At 44.5% G+C, this 17,854-nt stretch overlaps 1 protein-coding gene across 3 annotated transcripts in view; it reads right to left on the reverse strand.

The window, feature by feature from the left end:
* SORL1 (sortilin related receptor 1) overlaps positions 1-17,854 on the reverse strand; it is a 180,985-nt gene that overhangs the window by 62,208 nt on the left and 100,923 nt on the right. For all 3 annotated transcript variants that reach the window (XM_077112638.1, XM_077112637.1, XM_077112639.1), the window contains exons 21-25: positions 17,381-17,519; positions 11,854-12,027; positions 10,211-10,324; positions 6,511-6,633; positions 3,681-3,800 (exon numbers count right to left, since the gene is read on the reverse strand). In XM_077112638.1, the coding sequence (XP_076968753.1) occupies positions 3,681-3,800; positions 6,511-6,633; positions 10,211-10,324; positions 11,854-12,027; positions 17,381-17,519 (670 nt within the window). The remainder of the gene's footprint in view (positions 1-3,680; positions 3,801-6,510; positions 6,634-10,210; positions 10,325-11,853; positions 12,028-17,380; positions 17,520-17,854) is intronic.

Consider the following 17,854-nt stretch of genomic DNA (forward strand, 5'->3'; position numbering starts at 1 on the left):
GGATAGTTGAGTAAAAAATATGGATTAAAAATAAATTAATAGGGGGGATAAGGAGTAAAATAAATCGGGTAGATGGAAATATTAGTGGTCAATGAGATGGAAGGGTAAGGGGTATGGTATGTATGAGTTTTTCTTTTTATTTCTTTTTTCTGGAGTGATGCAAATGTTCTAAAAATGATCATGGTGATGATATTGTGAGCCGTTGACTGTACACCATATATGGACAGTATGTGCGTGAAGATTTCTCAATAAAAATACTTAAAAAAAAGCAATGGCAGGGCGAATAAGGTAGAACCAAGTAACCAGAATATTTAATACAGGCCATTATCCTATGACTTCCTCTTTGACTTGGACTCAGCAAGTACCACTGAAATACCTAAACAAAAGCATTAACTAAACATAAGTAGGACAGGATATATGAATTAATTACTATAACAAGGTAAGCACTGCCTCATTTCTGACAAAGCATTGGACTGTTAGGAAGCAATGCTAATTAAAAGCAATTTGAATGACTGACTAAAAAAGAAACATAAAACATGAAAGAAGGATACTGAGAAATAAAAGACAGATTTCAAAAAGAACCACATGGAAATTCTAGATATAAAAAATATATAGTCATGGAAATAAAAATATCTCAATGGATGTGAAAATAGCAGATTAGATTCCAGTGAAAAGAGAATTATTGAACTGGAAGATAAATCTGAGGCAGTAACTCAGATTCTAGTACACAGTCATAAAGAGTAAATATTAAAACAGGAGACATAAAGAGTAAGAGATGATTCAACAAATGTCTGACAGTAATTACAGAAGACAAGACCAAAGTAGCAAACAGAAAAGATAGTGGCTATAATTTCTCAGAATTGATGAAAAACATAAATCATCAGATTTTAGAAAGAAAACAAGCCCCAGGCAGGATGAGTAAAAATAATTTCATACCTAGGTAGTAAAACAAACAAAAAAGACAAAAAAAAAATCCTAAAGAAAATTTCAGAGAAAATAACACCTTCCTGTTGTCATTCTACCAGATGATCTGACAGCAGAATGCAAATTGGCACAGGAAAAGTCAGAATGAAACAGAATAATTCTACCAAAATACTTACGGAAAATTACTACAAACCTAGAAATCCAGAACCACCTGAATTCAGGACTGAGGATAAAATGGAGATTGCTTTTACTATTAAAAAGTCAAGAATCTCCCACTCACAGACTCCTGCTGCAAGAATACCTGAAGGATGTACATCCAGAGAAGGAATCGGACACAAGAAGCAAAGGGAGCTGGTAAAAATGTAGGTACCTATAAATATGTTTAGTTATTAAAAAATAATAATGACTAATTTCAAGATTTTAAAAACATCAAACTGGGCGGGCCGCGGTGGCTCAGCGGGCAAAGTGCTTGCCTGCCATGCCGGAGGACCTCGGTTCGATTCCCGGCCCCAGCCCATGTAAAAACCAGACAAACAAACAAAATACAATAAAACAAGAAAATGTTTAAAAGATGTTTCCCTTTCTTCCTCCCTTCCTTCCTTCCTTCTCTCTGTCTTTCCTTCCCTTCCTCCCTCTCTCTTTAAAAAAAAAAAAAAAAACATCAAACTAAAATATCAAATAGTACATTACTAAATACGATATTACTGAATAGCAATAACTTGGAAATGAAAGCATTCTAAAGTCCGCACATTGTCTAGAAGAGGGGAGAGATATTAAGAACATACATAAAATGTTTAAAGGTAAAAGCTGAAAGACAGAAATCAAACACATAACTTCAAAACCAATGGAGGGTGGAGGGGAACAAAGAAGATTCAAACCGCCCCCTAGAAAGCAAAAGTGGGGAGGGGAAGAGCAAAAATAAATAAATAAAAATAATGTGAGACACAGAGAGTGCAAGATTGCTGAGGCCAATGGAAGGTCAGCTGGCCCTGGCCTATTTTCTCTGGCTTTGCGGTAATAACTTAATTTATTAAGAGAGGAAATGAAGCCTCATGCCACACAACTTAATGAGCTCACATCTGACCTTCAACTATTTGGGGACAGATAAGGACAATCATCTTCAAAAGGTTTGGAAGAACAGCGATTAAAACAAGGGGCAGCAAAGACTATACATTTTCCCCAGTTAGCTTGCCAGGAGTAAACCAGAGATGCAAACAGAAGTTTATGAGAAAGCTGCTTATAGAAACTGAGTTGTTAATTCATTGTGGAGGCCTGGCATATGCTGCTGAAACACAAGTTCGACTAGCACGGTTGTACTAACAAGATATTCAATCACATTGCAATCTACAAACTGAAACGTCGAAGCACTTTCCTTTAATTCATCAACTAATTATCTACCCAAACTCAAAGCTTCCAAACAGCATCATTCTGTGTTTCCTGGTCTGATGGCAGCTCTTCCATGGACCTTGGCTTTCCCTCCTTCTGAGGGGGCATACGTATAAAACAGGGAGAAGCATGTTCCTGCACAATTTCCAGGAGGGGATCCATTTACCACATATGGTCACCTCTAAACCAAAACGAACGGAGGGAAACAATTGTGTAAAATTATCCAGTCAACAAAGATTATCTGAGCATGTGCTCTACTGAGTACTGGATGCTGCAGAGAATGCAAAGGGGTTAAATCAAGGTCATTTCTGCCCTTCAGGAACCCAATTTACACTGAAGCATAACCCAAAGTTATCATTTGAGTCTGGGGTGCAATACCAAATCTACCTTCTTTATTTTGGCTTTTACAAATCAGGTGACATTCTTTGAGCTCCAAGATGCCAGGCAGTGTAGGGACTGCTGGGGTACTCTGCAGGCAAGGAAGACCGCAGCAGGGAATTAAAAGTCACTCTAAGAACTGCCAAGAATGACAATCCACACTAGATGATGGAGATGCCGACTAACAGCAAGTGTTAAAACACAGCCTGAATTATCAGGGGGTAGAAAGACATGTACCCCAACCATAAAATGGTCAAACTAAACATCTTTACCCCCAGCACTGGAGGGGTTTAAGCAAAACTAAATGATAGCTTCTAGTAGAGGATGCAAAGAGGGTCTACTCATCTGATAGTGGGATTTGTTTGTTGTTGTTTTTTTTCTCTGCATACCCCCAACTCCTTGCTACTTCCCATACCACCATAATGCATACGGCACCCATTCATTCATTCACTCATACATAAAAATAATACAATGAAAATGAGTGCACCCATCACCCAACCGAAGAATTAGAACATTGTCTCTGCCCTATATTCGTTTGGCATTACTCTTTATTGCCCATGGCAGAAAGGTGCACATGCAGTTTAAAGCTTCATTGTTCGGGAAACTCCCTAACGCTCCATTTGAAAAACAGGAGCTAGTTCAGTGCTACTCACAGTGTGGCCCCCAGACCAGGGACCAATCTGTGAAATGTGTTCTAAAGAAATGAGAAGCCTGAACTAGAATGAAAATCAATTCTGCCACTAAGGACACTGTGCAGTTCAGCTGGCATTTTTTCATAACAAGGCTTTCTCAATGAAGAGAGATGTGCTGATTTACACTGTGGCATAAGCTCCTTACCTTACAGTAGATCAGCTCTTTGCAAAGGACTGAACTAGTCATTTCTAAGGCCCAAGCCAATTGTCAGAGTCTAGCTTCTACAGCCATGTAGGGTTGCGAGGTGAGCCAGTACACTAGCAGATAAATACTGCTTACTGAGCCCAAGAAGTACTGACCAGTACAGTTGGCTTCATCAGACCAGTCCCTGCAGTCGTTGTCCCCGTCACATACCCAGGAGGAGCGGATGCACATGCCAGAGCTGCAATTGTATTCGTCGCTACTGCACTGGTGAGTTTCTGCAGGTGAGAGCACAGACATGTAAGGAGAAAAGTTTGCCCTAGAACATCAAAACAATGATCCCCAAAGCTCAGCATTCTGTCTCTGGTGTCAAAGCTCATCAAGGTTAGAGATGGACTCATTACCCAGAAAGCACTGATGAAGAGATCTCTAACCAGGGGTGTAAGATCAACTTGGAGATTTTTGCAGGTGATGGGCTATGCATGCACTGCAGCTGTGCTGAGATACTCAAACCCTCCAACTCCTGCAGCTGGTTGTCTCTAGGCAAGAGCAGCCTAATCTATTTTTCCCAGTGCACACCACAAATATTTTCTATGCTTACTGGAAGGGAAGCAATGACCTAGGAGCCCAGTGATGCTAGGGAGTAGAACTCTCAAGAAACAAATGACTTCTAGAAACAGAGTCTGTGGCTTCAGAAAAAAGTAATGGCAGCTCCGGGAGTGCTGATCAATTTGAGATGCCCAGCTCAGGAAAAGCACAATTAGTGCTGAGCTTCCAAAAAAGAAGAAACACAAGTTAAGAACTGGCTGTGAGGAGAGCTCCAGGATGCCGGCTGGTGTGCTGTCTCCAGGAGGCTGGGGTCTGGGGACAAATGAACCAAGGCAGTCAACCAAGACCTGAAAGGAGGCTGCCCCAGCAACGCCTTTCACAGACTCTTGGGATATCATTAAAAGAGAACTTGCAAATTAAATTCTATGGATTCTCAGAAAATAGGATTAGCCAAGCATGGGTCCCTGAGCGGATGCCCCAGTTGTCTGACCTAAGAGGCAGGTTGACGGCTGTGCTGGTGATTCAGAAATTTCTGGGGGAACAGTCTAGAGACTGGACCTGAGAACAGACTGACTGGGATCTTAGGGTGGATTCAGGATTGATCAGTAAAAAGGGGCCTGAAACAGATGGTCTGAGGGGGATGTGTAAAATGGTTGAATAATCAAACCGGTGCCCAGGTTGTGAGCCAGGGACCCCCAAAATCATGTCACTCTGTGGAGTTTCTTTCCCAGTATAGCACAGCTATGTACTTCAGCAGACTTGCCTGGGCTGGGCTGGGGAGGAAACAGTGAGAATGAAAGGAAATCAGTTGTGAATCCCATGGACATGTTTTCTCATGCTTTACATTTTCACAAAGATGAAGGGAAAGTACCTAACCCCGATCCCCAAAAGTTCCTCCGTGAGCCTGGCTGGGTACATCTTCTGCGTGCAAGGGGCCCTGGGTGTGCCACTGGAGCAATCACGGTCAGAGTATCTATGAAAAGTGTTGGTAACAGATGGTGGCAATGGGAGAACAACATTGTGACCGTAATTAACACCACTGAATTATAAATTTGAATGTGATTAAAAAGGGAAATTTTAGGTTGTGTATATGGTACTATAATAAAAAAATTTTATAAAAAGCCATAAGACCGTACAACAGTGAACCCTAATGGGAACTGTGGACTAAAGTGAATAGTATAATTATAATAATATTGTTTCATCAATTGTAACAAAGGGGCCACACCAATGCAAAGTGTTAACAATAAGAAAATTGGGGGTGGGGGGCGAGTGGGAGAAGGGGGGCAGGGGAAGTTTATGGAAACTGCATTTGCTGCATAATTTTTCTGTAAACCAACAGCCTCTCTAATAAAAAAAAAAGATGAGCAGCCCCTACACCCCTTATTTCAGTCCCTATGAGACAAACTGCAAACCCACAATAAAGCAGGCCTGCAGCACAGCTTATAAGTACCTGCCTCAGAGACAGGAAGAGGGAGCTAGCCAGGGCCACACCCACTCATCACTATGTCTGGTATCTGTCTCATTCTAACTTCCCCTAATGCCCCTGGTTCCTCCAATCCGGTGTGCTTTGTGTATTGCATAATGTCCTGATGCAGACAGTCAGCCACTGCAAGTTTGGGACCAGAGTCTATTAATTGGGATTAGTTCTTCAGGAAACTGACACGACAGCCTTGTGCAACAGAAAAGGGACAGAATTAGAAAATAGGGGAAATGGATTCTGGTTTTCCAGTCTGCAATAAGTTAATTGTGTCACCTTAAATAAGTCCCTCGACCTGTACAGATGACAGTGACTTAATCTGGAAGTTGAAGATAGAACTAGAGAACCCTGATTATTCCTTACTATTCTAACACAGTTTTTCTAGATATAAAATATTTCCATTCAGGATACACTTATTCAAGGCTGATATTATCTGCTGACTTCAGAGTTTAGCAAATTAGACTGGTTAAAAGGCACAACTCAGGGAGGTACAATGTGTTTTCAGGAAGCTATTTCTGCAGCAACTCAGAGGTGTGAGCCACTTCTATATACCGTTCAACAACCTTGGAACCTCCTTCCTATCACATTCTATACTCATAGCATCTCTCCAAGGCAAAGCCGAGTCCATGACCCATTTTACAGATTAGAAAACACAGGCAGATCAAAAACTAAATAAGAGATAGGGCCTGAAGCTAAGCTCCATCTCTTCTGACCATTTACTGGGGATCTGATGTTTCCAAGGAAACTGGATCTTCATGAAAAAACAGCAAACAATGAGCTCACCAGGAACTAAATGGAAAAGGAAATAAATCAACCCCACCATATGAGTGGGGTTGTTCTACAGCTGGGATATAATCCATCCTGAAATGCCTGTTAGGAACCCTCCATCTCCAACCTGCTCCGCTGAACCGTACTTCCCAGAGAACACGTGTGAACAGAGTTCACGGGCATCACATCCTCACCACAGTGATTTTCATCGCTGTTGTCTCCACAGTCATCCTCAAGGTCACATTTATAGGACAGTGGGATGCACGTCCCAGACTCCTGGCAACGGAACTGGGTGTCCAGATCGCAAATGGTGGTGGCTAAAACGGGAGAGACAAAATACTCGTTAGGTACAGTGCATTCTCCCCCGGCACAGACCTGCCACGGAAAAACCAATTTGAAAATTAAAGGAAGCAGAGTTTAATCATTCGCCACAGAAATTAAATCCATGTGCATGGAAGATATGCATTGCATGAGGACTGGAAATTTACAACCAAGAGAAATAAGGGCATATATTCCCGTGGTACGGGTCCAGACCTGAACAAGGCTGGGGAAAATGAGAAACTGCTGCCTGGCTTGGAGAGTGACGGGCTGGATTACCTTCTAGGAGCCCTTCAGGTTTGCAAAGATGAAGGTTTCTTCCTAAATAAGTGGTAGAGATACCTTCAGCAGGGAAGCCAATTGTGCACACGAGAAGCTGGCGCTTCCTCGTGAACCTGATGAAGGGAGAGTGGAGGTCGAATTCTGTAGTAGGTTCATGGACTTTGCTTTCTGTCCAAGACTGAGTTTCAAATCCTGCCTCTGCCTCTTCCCTGGGTAATTCCTTTTAACCTCCCTGAGCTTCAGTGTCCTTGACACTAAAATGAAGATAATGCCACGTGGCCGAGGGCTTATGGTCAGTGTTGGAAACACAAAGATTTAAATCTTGACTCTGCCGACCCACAACCTATTTACCCTCCCCCTTCTGTGCCTCTGAAGAAAAATGAAGGCAACACCTACTTTGCGGCATCATGACAAAGATAAATAAGAAAAGAAGCCTGGGGCCAGGACCTATTAAATAGGATACTAAATATAACAGACTCGAAATGAATGTCAGTGCCCCTCTGGTGTCAGAAGGAACACAGAACTGCATCTCCTCCCTTTCTAAATAGCCATTTCTTGGGCTGAAGCAGAATCCCTTGGACCCGGGGAAGGGCCTCCTGGGGAGGCTTTGGCAAGACGGGCACTTCTCAGATGCCACTGAAGGGTGGACGCGTAAGGGGTGATTTGACAACACAGAATCCTGGGATAGAGGGCGTGGGCGTGCCGCGAGATGAAACCAGGCAGCACCGCTGGGAGAGACCTTCCGGCAGCTCTTACTTGAGGCTCCATTTCTTTACTGTAATTGAGCTCTTGGTGGGAGGAAGCGGATGAAAGCAGAAATGACAAGACTGAAGGGAATTCACGTCAAAGTCTGAGTGCCTGACAACCACCCACTGGCCGAATCTGTTTGAGAGGGAGGGAAATCTGACAACACCCCTCCTGTGTCTCCCTTCACTGCCCTCCATCTTCTCCCCCCTGGCAGCCTCCAGGATGCCTCACTGAGCTTCCATCGGAGCACCCCGTCATGTCCATCCCCCCCTGCAGCTGTGCACAGAGCCGGTAGAGATGGCGAGACCCAATGTCCTGGATGAGGGATGCTGGGAAGACACAATAAGCACGGGTCCCTTACCCCCCATCACACCTGGCCTGTGGGGACCTCAGCCAAGTGGAACCGAGCAGGAGGAGGGCAGAAAAAAGTCTCAGGGTTGCGGGAAGGTCAATCTCAGCTGACATTTATACCAAAACAGGAAAAAGTCAGCATCGGGTCCACACTTCTGGAGGAAAAACTTAAATTTCTGTGTGGGGTCAGCAACAAAGCCCAGGGCTGGGCAGGGAGCAGGTTCCCTGAGGCTGGATGTCTTTTCTCAAAACACTGAAACCACAGGAGATCCCAGTTCATCCATCTGGTTGAAACCAAAGCCCCAGGACACTAGGGGGAATGCTGAGACGTCTTATATCTCTAGTTATTGGTTGGACATGAGGTCCTCTAATTTGTTACCTGTCCACTTCCAGGATGCCCAATTATATCGGGGCAATCTTCCTTGCATTTATTCATTCTAAGAAGTGTCCCCTCCCATCTCCTGATGTGATACAACTCTCCTCTCTGCTTCCATACTGTTACTAAAACGTATTAATATATTTAAGGAGCCATGGCTCTTCTCCCACAAATATCCCATCTTCCTTAGACCCTGGTGGGTGGAGGTTTCACCAGTGTCCTTTCTGCAAAGGACTCTACTTGGTGGGCTCTTTTCCCTCAGTATGAAAGACAGCCTCTGCAGCCAAGGGAAAAAAAGGATTAAGGAAAGGTTTTGGTAAATAACCACCAATAAACCACAAATGGCAATGCTGAGGACTACAGGCCCCAGATGAGTTTAATTTATCGACTCCCAGATTGCTTTCTGGGCGCAGCAGCACGTGTGCCACACACGGGTCCCACGGACAACTGGCTAAACACACCCACCAGGAGCCAGGAGAGTACCTGCAGCCACCACCCATCTGTTCACACACTACAGACTCATAAACGAGCCTCTGGATTTCCAACATGTGAAAGAAAGTCTTCTGCCTGGTTTCTCACTTTCGCAATTCTGGTCTTTTTCCCCATCCAGTTCATTCTTCCCATAGCCAAAATCTTACCATGTCGTGGTGCCGGTTCTCGACTGCTCTTCCGATATAACCCCAATCTCCTACCCAGCTCAGAAGGATCTTGCCCATCTGCGTCCCACCCAGCCAATTGCATCTCGTCCCCTGTCCCCATTCACACTCTCTTGACGCCCCACACCAGGCCTCCTCACGCCTGTCCGTGCCACACACACCCTGACTTCTGGGCTTTCCCATCTGCTGCTCCCTCACCTAAAACGTTCTCCCCACCTCAGCCTGGCTCACCCCCACTCACCGTTTGGGGCTCTTCATTGCTACCTGCCCAAGGTTGCTTAGGATGCCCTTCTTGACAGTAATCGCCTACTTCCTTTTCTGACTCCCCATCAGACTATAAACCTCTTTCCACCTTGATCCCCATTAGAGCCCCATGCCCAGCACAGAGCCTGGAACTAAAGTTCTCAATACACACTCACTGGGCCAGTGTATGAATGGATTACTGATGGGCCTCCTTACAAGATGACCTTCACGCTATTAAAACTTAAGTGAGGAAAAGATGGGTAGCTAACACTTGGGGTAAATAAACTGTGCGTTATAACTAGTTGCTTGCTTTCCTTAAAGTCAGCTAAGCAGAGTCATATATTTCAGTCGTTGGAGCTCAAACTAGATAAAGCCCAAAGGGGCCATTTCTATGGCACGTGTACCACCGTCCCCACATTCCAGGCCAAACCAGGCATCAGCACTGATCAATTAGAGTAATCTCTTGAGCCTGCAGCCAATGTCACCTGATAACACCAGTCTCGTTCTCTGAATTTATAAATCAAAGATCTTCACCTGGTGACCTGCCCCAGGTCACTCATTCCTAACCACCCATCCCCATCACCCACACAAGGTCACCTGCTTTGTTTCAGGAGTAAAGCCAAGATTAGAACCAACTGCCCTGATCCTAAATCTGCTCAGTTTCAGCCATGTGACACTTACTTATCAGACTCTTGCAATGAGTACTGAACTTATGTGTATTTATAAAAACAAATAGTATATATCTAAAGAACAAGCATAACTAGTTATAGAAACATGCTTTCTCTGTTATCCAAGCCCCATGAGCTGGGTGTCACCAATCCCTGGTGACCATCACTGAAGGCCCGAGCCCAGGGGAACTGCCCAGCCTTCTGAGTAGCCGCACTTAACCTCTCGGCAAGCCCGCCATGCTGGGAGACTCACGGCAGTTTCTCTCGTCGCTCATATCCCCACAGTCATTGTCAAAGTCGCACCACCAGATGCTGTTGATGCAGTTCCCGTTGCTGCAGCGGTACTGGCTGCGGAGACAGGTGTTCTCTAGCCGCCGACCGGTGGGAGAAAACAACACCAACGTTATTCTCAGTGCGGGGCCAGGGGACTTTCTCTCTGAGTTTCCACTTCCCTTCCCCAAATAACACACCTCAGCTGCTCAAGGGGGGACGAGGGGCAGCAAGCCCATGTGCTTACAGGGAAGGAGTCAACTGATGGTGCCTCCTTCTTTCCCTTCTAATTAAAGTTAATGAAAAGGTGAGCTGAAAGGAGTGCTTGAGGTAGAGACAATGTTGAAAAAGGAGAGTGATGATGTCAGTGTGGTTTATCGTGTAGAGAAGACAAGACGTAAACATTATAAAATATGAATTATACAAGGAACATCCCGCTGTGTCTACATGGTATTAAAAGACACATATCCTATATATATATATATATATATTCAATTCATAATTTTTACCAATTTATCAACAAATAGGTTACCAGGATTTTCTCTACATACTGATGATTTTTTTTCCTGCCCCATGACTTCTTTAAAGGAAGCGGACCTAATTTCTCAATCAGAGAAAATGTACTATTTGGTAACTAGCTCAAGGATGCGTGATTGGCCTCTTATTTGGAAGCTCAACAGCATTCTAATGGGGGCTACGGACTAGCTTTTCCCCCTTCTCCTGGAATCTGGTGTTGATGCTATCTCTTCCATTCCAGATCACCTTAAGATGCCATCCAGAGCCTGCAAGAACATCTCCAGGTTCAAGAAGGAAAGGCACCTCTCTTTTCCATCTGGATTGTCTTAAGGAAGATTATGAGGTTACTGTCATGTATTTAGCTGCCCTGGACTACAAGGCTGCATAAGAAGGGAAATTAAGATGATAAAGCAAATGTAATTTTGTGAATAAGGAAATGCAGGGATTCGTGGACATTCATCCAGGTGTTTCCCAGCAGAGACTCCCCTCTCAGGGTTTACCTCACTGGCAGAAATAGGAGGCTGGTAAGATTTAGCCAGGAAAGAAAAATTAAGCAGGTCTTCAGAGGGCAAATTTTTAAAGTCACACATTCAAATTCAAAGGGGGAGTGGATGAGGCTGCTACAGCCACTCAGTTACCGGTGGGAGGCAAAGATGCTAGAAAACCTCTGCAAACACTGGTATGAAATGTCAGGGCATGTCTGGGGTAGGGGGACCACTGACACCTGAGATTAGGTGGACTCGGAAGACACCAAACCAGTTACTTTTTCCAAGTCGCCGGGAAGCAGAAGTCAGAGATCCTAGATGTGGAGGACAGGTGAGAAAAGGAAAAGCAGAAAAACAGAAAGGCAGACCCTGAGGGAGGCCGGTGTCATTGAACTTAAACGGAAAATCACCAGTATTATGTTTGCATAAACAGCTCAGGTCTGTTCTGGAAGAGGACTGAAGGAGCCTTAGACTCTGAACTTGGATGTCTGCAGGAACCTAGTAGATTTTATCTTTATGTTGGACTTAAAAAAAAATAACCCAAAGGTGAACTAGTAGAGTGCACTGGGAGGGAAGAGGTAAGAGGGGAGGGATGCAGATGGGCAGAAAAGGAGGAGGGCCATACCTTCTTTGACACAGGTGTTGTTCTCGAGCTGATAACCCTGAGGACAGTCACATATGAGGTCCCCAGATGGCAGGACATGGCTTGACACGCCCTCAGGACACCTGCAGCTTTTACTGTTATTGGCCTTGGGTAGGCAGAGCAGGCTGCAAGGCTTGGACACACAGGCATTGCTTCCTGGAGAAAAGATACACACAGCAGCAAGCAGGTAAGTCAACAACGCAAGGCATCTGATGGAAGGGTGACATCAATGCAACCTCCTCATTGTAGAGGCAAGACGGCGCAATGCTCAGGGGGGATATGGCCAGCTTTGGGGGGCCTGACCGGCAGGGCCATGGTATACCAATGACCAGCTTCCAGGCCTCGGCTAGACCAGGTCACCCCAGAGCCAAGCGAGGGAAATGAGATGTTCCTCCCAAGAGTCTGGAATCAGGACACTGAGAGACCAGGAAAGGAACCAGAGGAGTTAGAGCTGGAAGAAAGGACCCGTCACATGGGTGTAAGAGGTGGGGCGTGGACAGCCAGAAACTCATGCAACTCAAAGTTGTGGTGAAGCAAAGCCTGAGCATGCCGACAGTCAGCCCACAGAGAGGGTCAGAAAACTAAAGCAAATCTACGGAGAGAGAAAGGAGGGAAGGGTATGATGGATGGCCTGGCATTCCCAGCTCCAGTTCCCATACAGCTCAGCTATACTGACTATCTTTGAGTTCGTTACTATCTTCCTTTTTACTTGAGCCAGCTATTAAATGGGTTTCAGTTCCTTGTGACCTAAAAAACCCTAATTAGAACATACATCTGGGTAATGGCTGGGCCTTGACAAATATCCAGGTCTCCCTTGGCAATTCCTTTATGTCAGAGGATGGTTGCTGAGTTCAGGACTCGCAAGCCATTGCCACGGGACAGAGCTAACTAAAGGCTAATTAGTGTTGATCTAGCCCACTATTTCCTATCTTTCCTCTGGCCTAGCTTACCAAAGAATATGCCAGATAGAATCCATAAAATCCATTACTGCAAGGAGCTTTCCTATCCGCTACATCTTTCCCAGGTGGGGATAAAAAAACATTTTGCAACAGCTGAGAACACGATCCAACTATCAACTGACATAAAAGTCACACAAACTGTGACATATATTTCATAAAATGGAAAAAATGTAAGAAAACTTTGATAATACTTCTTCAATTGTACTGTCTCACAAAGTCCCCTCCCTTTCTCGCCACCCGGCCCCAAACATACCAGCACTCTATCTAAGGCACCTGTTTCCATCCAGCCAAAATTTTAGTCATGCCATGCCTATCCTGGCCTGCTGGCTGAAAAAGGGAATTTGTTCATGACATTGCATTGATATGTGTGAAAGCACACTCAGCAGCTTTGGGTGTGCTGGCCACTCAACAGTTTTTAATTAGCGCTACAAATAAAAACCACGATGAATAGCAACAGTGTTGCTTTGACACTAAGAACAAAAAGTATGAGGTATTACCAAAGAAATAAAATAGATATCCACATGAAAGCGCTATGAAGAAGCATTCAAATTTCAACAAATAACTGCATCAGCCATAAAGGCTGGATTAGCAGAGAAGAATAAGCAGCTGACTGGAATTTGATCTGTTCCACAGGTAAAGACTGCTCCTTCAAGCAAATATGTACACACTTGGCCACAGGCGGGAATGTAGAATTGACACAGAGCTACCCCTAATGAAAAATAACTCAAAAAGGACCTGGAACCTGTTCTTTGTATTCAAAGACAGCATCTCACTCAATGTTCCAAGAAACTGAAAAATAATAGAATCTGCTGTTATTTTGAAACACTCAATTACAGGATGACATTTTCACTAGGTCGTGCCTATGAAATGATGTGATGAATGTTTTTGCAAGCGGAGTAAATTTTACTACCCAACCAAACAAAAGGCAAGAGTACAGGACCCAACCAGGCGTGCTGCATTGCAGGAGGGTGACCTAGGCAAAGATATGTCCCGCTGCAATCTAAGAGGCAGTGGCCAGGGGCAACCCCCAAGCCAGGAGCTGATGATCCCAAAGCAGTCTGACCAAGTCACTGACCCCAATAGGTAGGCAGAGCAGGGGCGGCAGGCTGGTAGGAAGCCACAGCAGAGAAAACGGGAGCACTGAGTCACAGAGAAACTGAAAGGCAACGGAAGGAGAAAGCAGCAAAGCCCCCAAAACCACGGGAATACAGCCCCAGAACCTTTCTACAGAAGGCCAACAGTCCTGGGCACGGGAGGCGGAAACACAAAGACCATCACCCCGACCTGAGCAGTGAACGTACAACAGCTACATCTTCAAAGGTGGCCCTTTGGGTGGTCAAGCATTCAGTCCCATGATGTCTCCGCTAGGCATATCCAGAACATTTTCTTAATTCTTTTTTGGAAAACACCTCCAGAATTAGTTTGGGAGCCAAAAATGTGATTCTCGCACTCCAATACCTATATACTTGGCAATAATTAAAATCCTAAATATCGAATATTTGCCCGCATCATAGATATTCATGAACATGTGCTTACTGCCACCTCAAAGAAAATTCTGAGAGCTCCAAAATATTTTAAGCCACTGCATCATCAAATGAACATATTAAGTCTTTCAAAGTAACTTCCTTAAAGAAAAGCAGTATTTATGAAGAATAAATTCCACTGATGCTATTCAAAAATCAGCCAAGTAAGAAGGCAAGAAATGCATCCATTTACAACCAAATATCCCAAACTGACCAATGTTCCAAGTGAACAACATTTTTATCGCAAACCAGCATCCACCAAAATCTAGTACTTCTCATAGAAATGTACAACACAGTTACCCCCAAGGTAAACAATGAACCACAGTTGACAGTGCAATTATAATAACATCCTCCTCTTACTTTTAACAAAAGTACCACACTAATGCAATGCATTTAATAATAGCAGGGGAAGGCATACAGGAACTCTGCATTTTCTGCATGATTTTTCTGTAAACTACAATTGCTCTAATAGAAAAAATATTTTTAAAATATCTAGTATTTCTCAATACATCAATGTCATATAACTTAGGCAACACTGTTCTTCCAACAGCAGAAAATCACAGAGGGAGAAGAGCCGAATGGATTTTACTAAAGTTCAAGGTTCCAAGTCATGGTTCAAATTCTTACCTCTCACTAAATAAGGGAAGGAGACAAATTCCTGAACCTCTGACTGTCATGTTCTCATCTATAAAACGGGAATAAGAATAGTATATATGGATTTATGCACATAAAGCACTGTGCCTATGACACAGTAAACCCTGAATAAATACAGTTATTTTCATTATTATTGGTTTACACTTGGCTAACAGAAAGGTCACCGAGTGATCGGAACAGACAGCGAAAATAAGAAAGACTGATTGGCATGAGGGGTTGTCGAGATGCACTGTCAAATTGCAACACTCTCTCAAGTGCCCAAAAAGGCAGGCAAGTTGAAGCCAAGAAGTGCAAGTCTTTGAGGCCTGCAGTACACACAGACAGTGTGGGTGGCCAGACGCCACGGCAAAAGCTTTGATTTAACCCAAAGAGGCCTGTCCAAGAGATTACAAACTTGCTTTTCTGGCCACGTGCACGTATGTGTGTCTGGGGGTGGGGGCTGGGGGGTGGCAGAAGGGCGCAGCCTTGGAAAATTCCCACTCACATTCAGAGAAGAAAAGGAGAGAATCCCAGAGGTAGCTGGAGAAACGAGCCCAAAGAGGGCAATGACTGATACTGGCCCAAAGAGATGGGTATATCTGACCCTGCACAGTCCCTAATCCAATTTGCACCTCCCTTCTTAGCCAGCCTTTCCTGTGTCCAGACACCACGTTGTGGCCCCCGGAATCATTGGGGCTAGTTGAAATGAAGGTAGCTCTTTCACACCTAAGGTGTAGCACCAGGAGACCACATATGCACAGGTTCAGCCATGAACTCCCCAGCACCACATCTGCTTCCCAGGGCCCATCAGTTATGTTGCAACTGCTGGCATGAAGCAGCCAGTGAAAACTGGGGGGCAGTGAGCCCAGAGATTGCCGCCTTCATCTGAACACAGTGTTTCAGAATCTGTCACATGCTCACCCGTCACATGCTTGCAAGCACTTGTAAGCATGAAAACCTGCTCTTCCAGTGCATAAAAACTGCTGGAAAATTCCCTCCGGCAAGCAGTGTGCATCAACAGAGGTGGATGCTCTCCAAAACAAAGGGCCTGAGATTTGAGTCACCAGAGCTGAGGAGCAGGATTCATTCATCTCTTCCCATTTTAAAAACTAGCACCACTTCTAAGAAAGAATGCCCTCTTCAGTTAGTGGCAGAACTGGAGCAAAAGCCCAGCTCTTAAACCAGTGAGGGCACTCTGGGAAAGCTCATGAAGATCTGCAATTTCCTTCCCTCATCTGTAAGTCACAGATCATAATCGTATCAGCCCTCACGGGTTAGCTGTGAAGATATAACAATCACACAGCCTTACGCCAGCAGGATACATTACAGCTCCCTAAAGGCATTCACACATACTGTTTTCATCGGCCCCCAAAGGAAAACAATGATATCAATAACCATGTCATGTCCCCTGTCAATTTTCTCAGCCCAGGACCAGCCAAGAACTGCAAAACAATATCCACACTTTAGCTCAAAACAGGAAACCTAGCAGTTTGTCAACAAAGGAAAGTCAGCGGACCCAGGGTGCTATTTAATCCTGCTGAGATAAAACAGACACTTCTTAAAAGGACTATTCTTGAGGGTGGCATCCTGCTCTCTTTCCTCTAGAACCGATAATATGACGGGGAGATAAATAAAGATAAAGGAGAGCTGAACAAGGAAGAAGTCTCTCTGCTGACCAGTCTAGGACTCCACTCTATAACCATCAGGCTAAAGCCTCTCAATAGTTCTTGAAGCCAACGGACCTTGAAGAAGTTTATGATGTAAAGGCACTTTCCACTCTTCCCTCCCTTTCCAGCCCTTCTTCATTCAACAAATATGCACTGAGCACCTTTGTTCTTGGCACCCGTACAATGGTTGAGCCAAAAAAACACACACGATCTCTTCCTCTACAGGGTTTAGACTTTCACGATGGGGATAAATTAGGTTAATCACCCCATAAATATGTGTGGCGTCACAATGGTAGGTAGGCGTCCAATGAGCAAGAGGTCATCTGGGCAGCGAGAGAATAAGAATGAGAGAGACAATTCTTCTTCTCTGAGCACCTTGCCCAGTGTTGATCCCTGTAAGTGAGCCAAATAAGGATTACCACATGCTGGGACTCTTACAGCTGCAAGAGAAGACACCCCACCAATCAGGAAGGAACCAGGGGCTGCTGTAATTACCCATCCAGCACTGACACTCCAGGCAGGCAAAAACATGTTGTCTTCCAGCTGTTTGTGTATCATTAGAAAAGAAATTAAGATGTCATTAGGAAGAAATTAAATAATGGGCATGTTGTTGTGACAACAAGGACGCAGGGCTGCCAGACCCTGCTCTGAGCAGAGATGGCCCACACCCAGCCCTTGCCCGACCGAGATCCCTTTCCTTGAGATGAAGGAGGCAACTTTGTCTCACCGGTGGTCTTTCCCTTGTAGAAAATCTTCATGTCCATCAGCCCAGTGAGCTGGCTTGCCAGGATCTCCATGTGGGACCCAGTGTATTTGGAAGCTCGGAATATGCTGAGCTGTGACCAGTCATCCCAGTAGATTTCATTCTGAAATGAAAACCTGTGTTCATTAATGCTTTCTTCAGGACCTTCCATAAAGACGAGAGATCTCCTATGCAATGGACCTCTGACATTTAAAGGCTGCGCGATTAGCCTGATCAAGATTCCACTTAAATGTGAGAGTTAGCAACTTTATCCAAATTTCATCAAATATCAACTCTGAAGGAACTGCCCAAAAGAAACTCTATCTCAGACATTCACATTTAGCCATGACCCCAGTTCGAAATCTGCTCTATGATGTCAGGAAGGACCACTTTATCCTCTAGCCTGAAAACAACAGTGAAAGGTAATAGAGACGGTGCAGAATTCATCTTAGGTCAACA

This window comes from Tamandua tetradactyla, chromosome 8 (assembly GCF_023851605.1).
Source record: "Tamandua tetradactyla isolate mTamTet1 chromosome 8, mTamTet1.pri, whole genome shotgun sequence".
NCBI classification, from domain to species: Eukaryota; Metazoa; Chordata; class Mammalia; order Pilosa; family Myrmecophagidae; genus Tamandua; species Tamandua tetradactyla.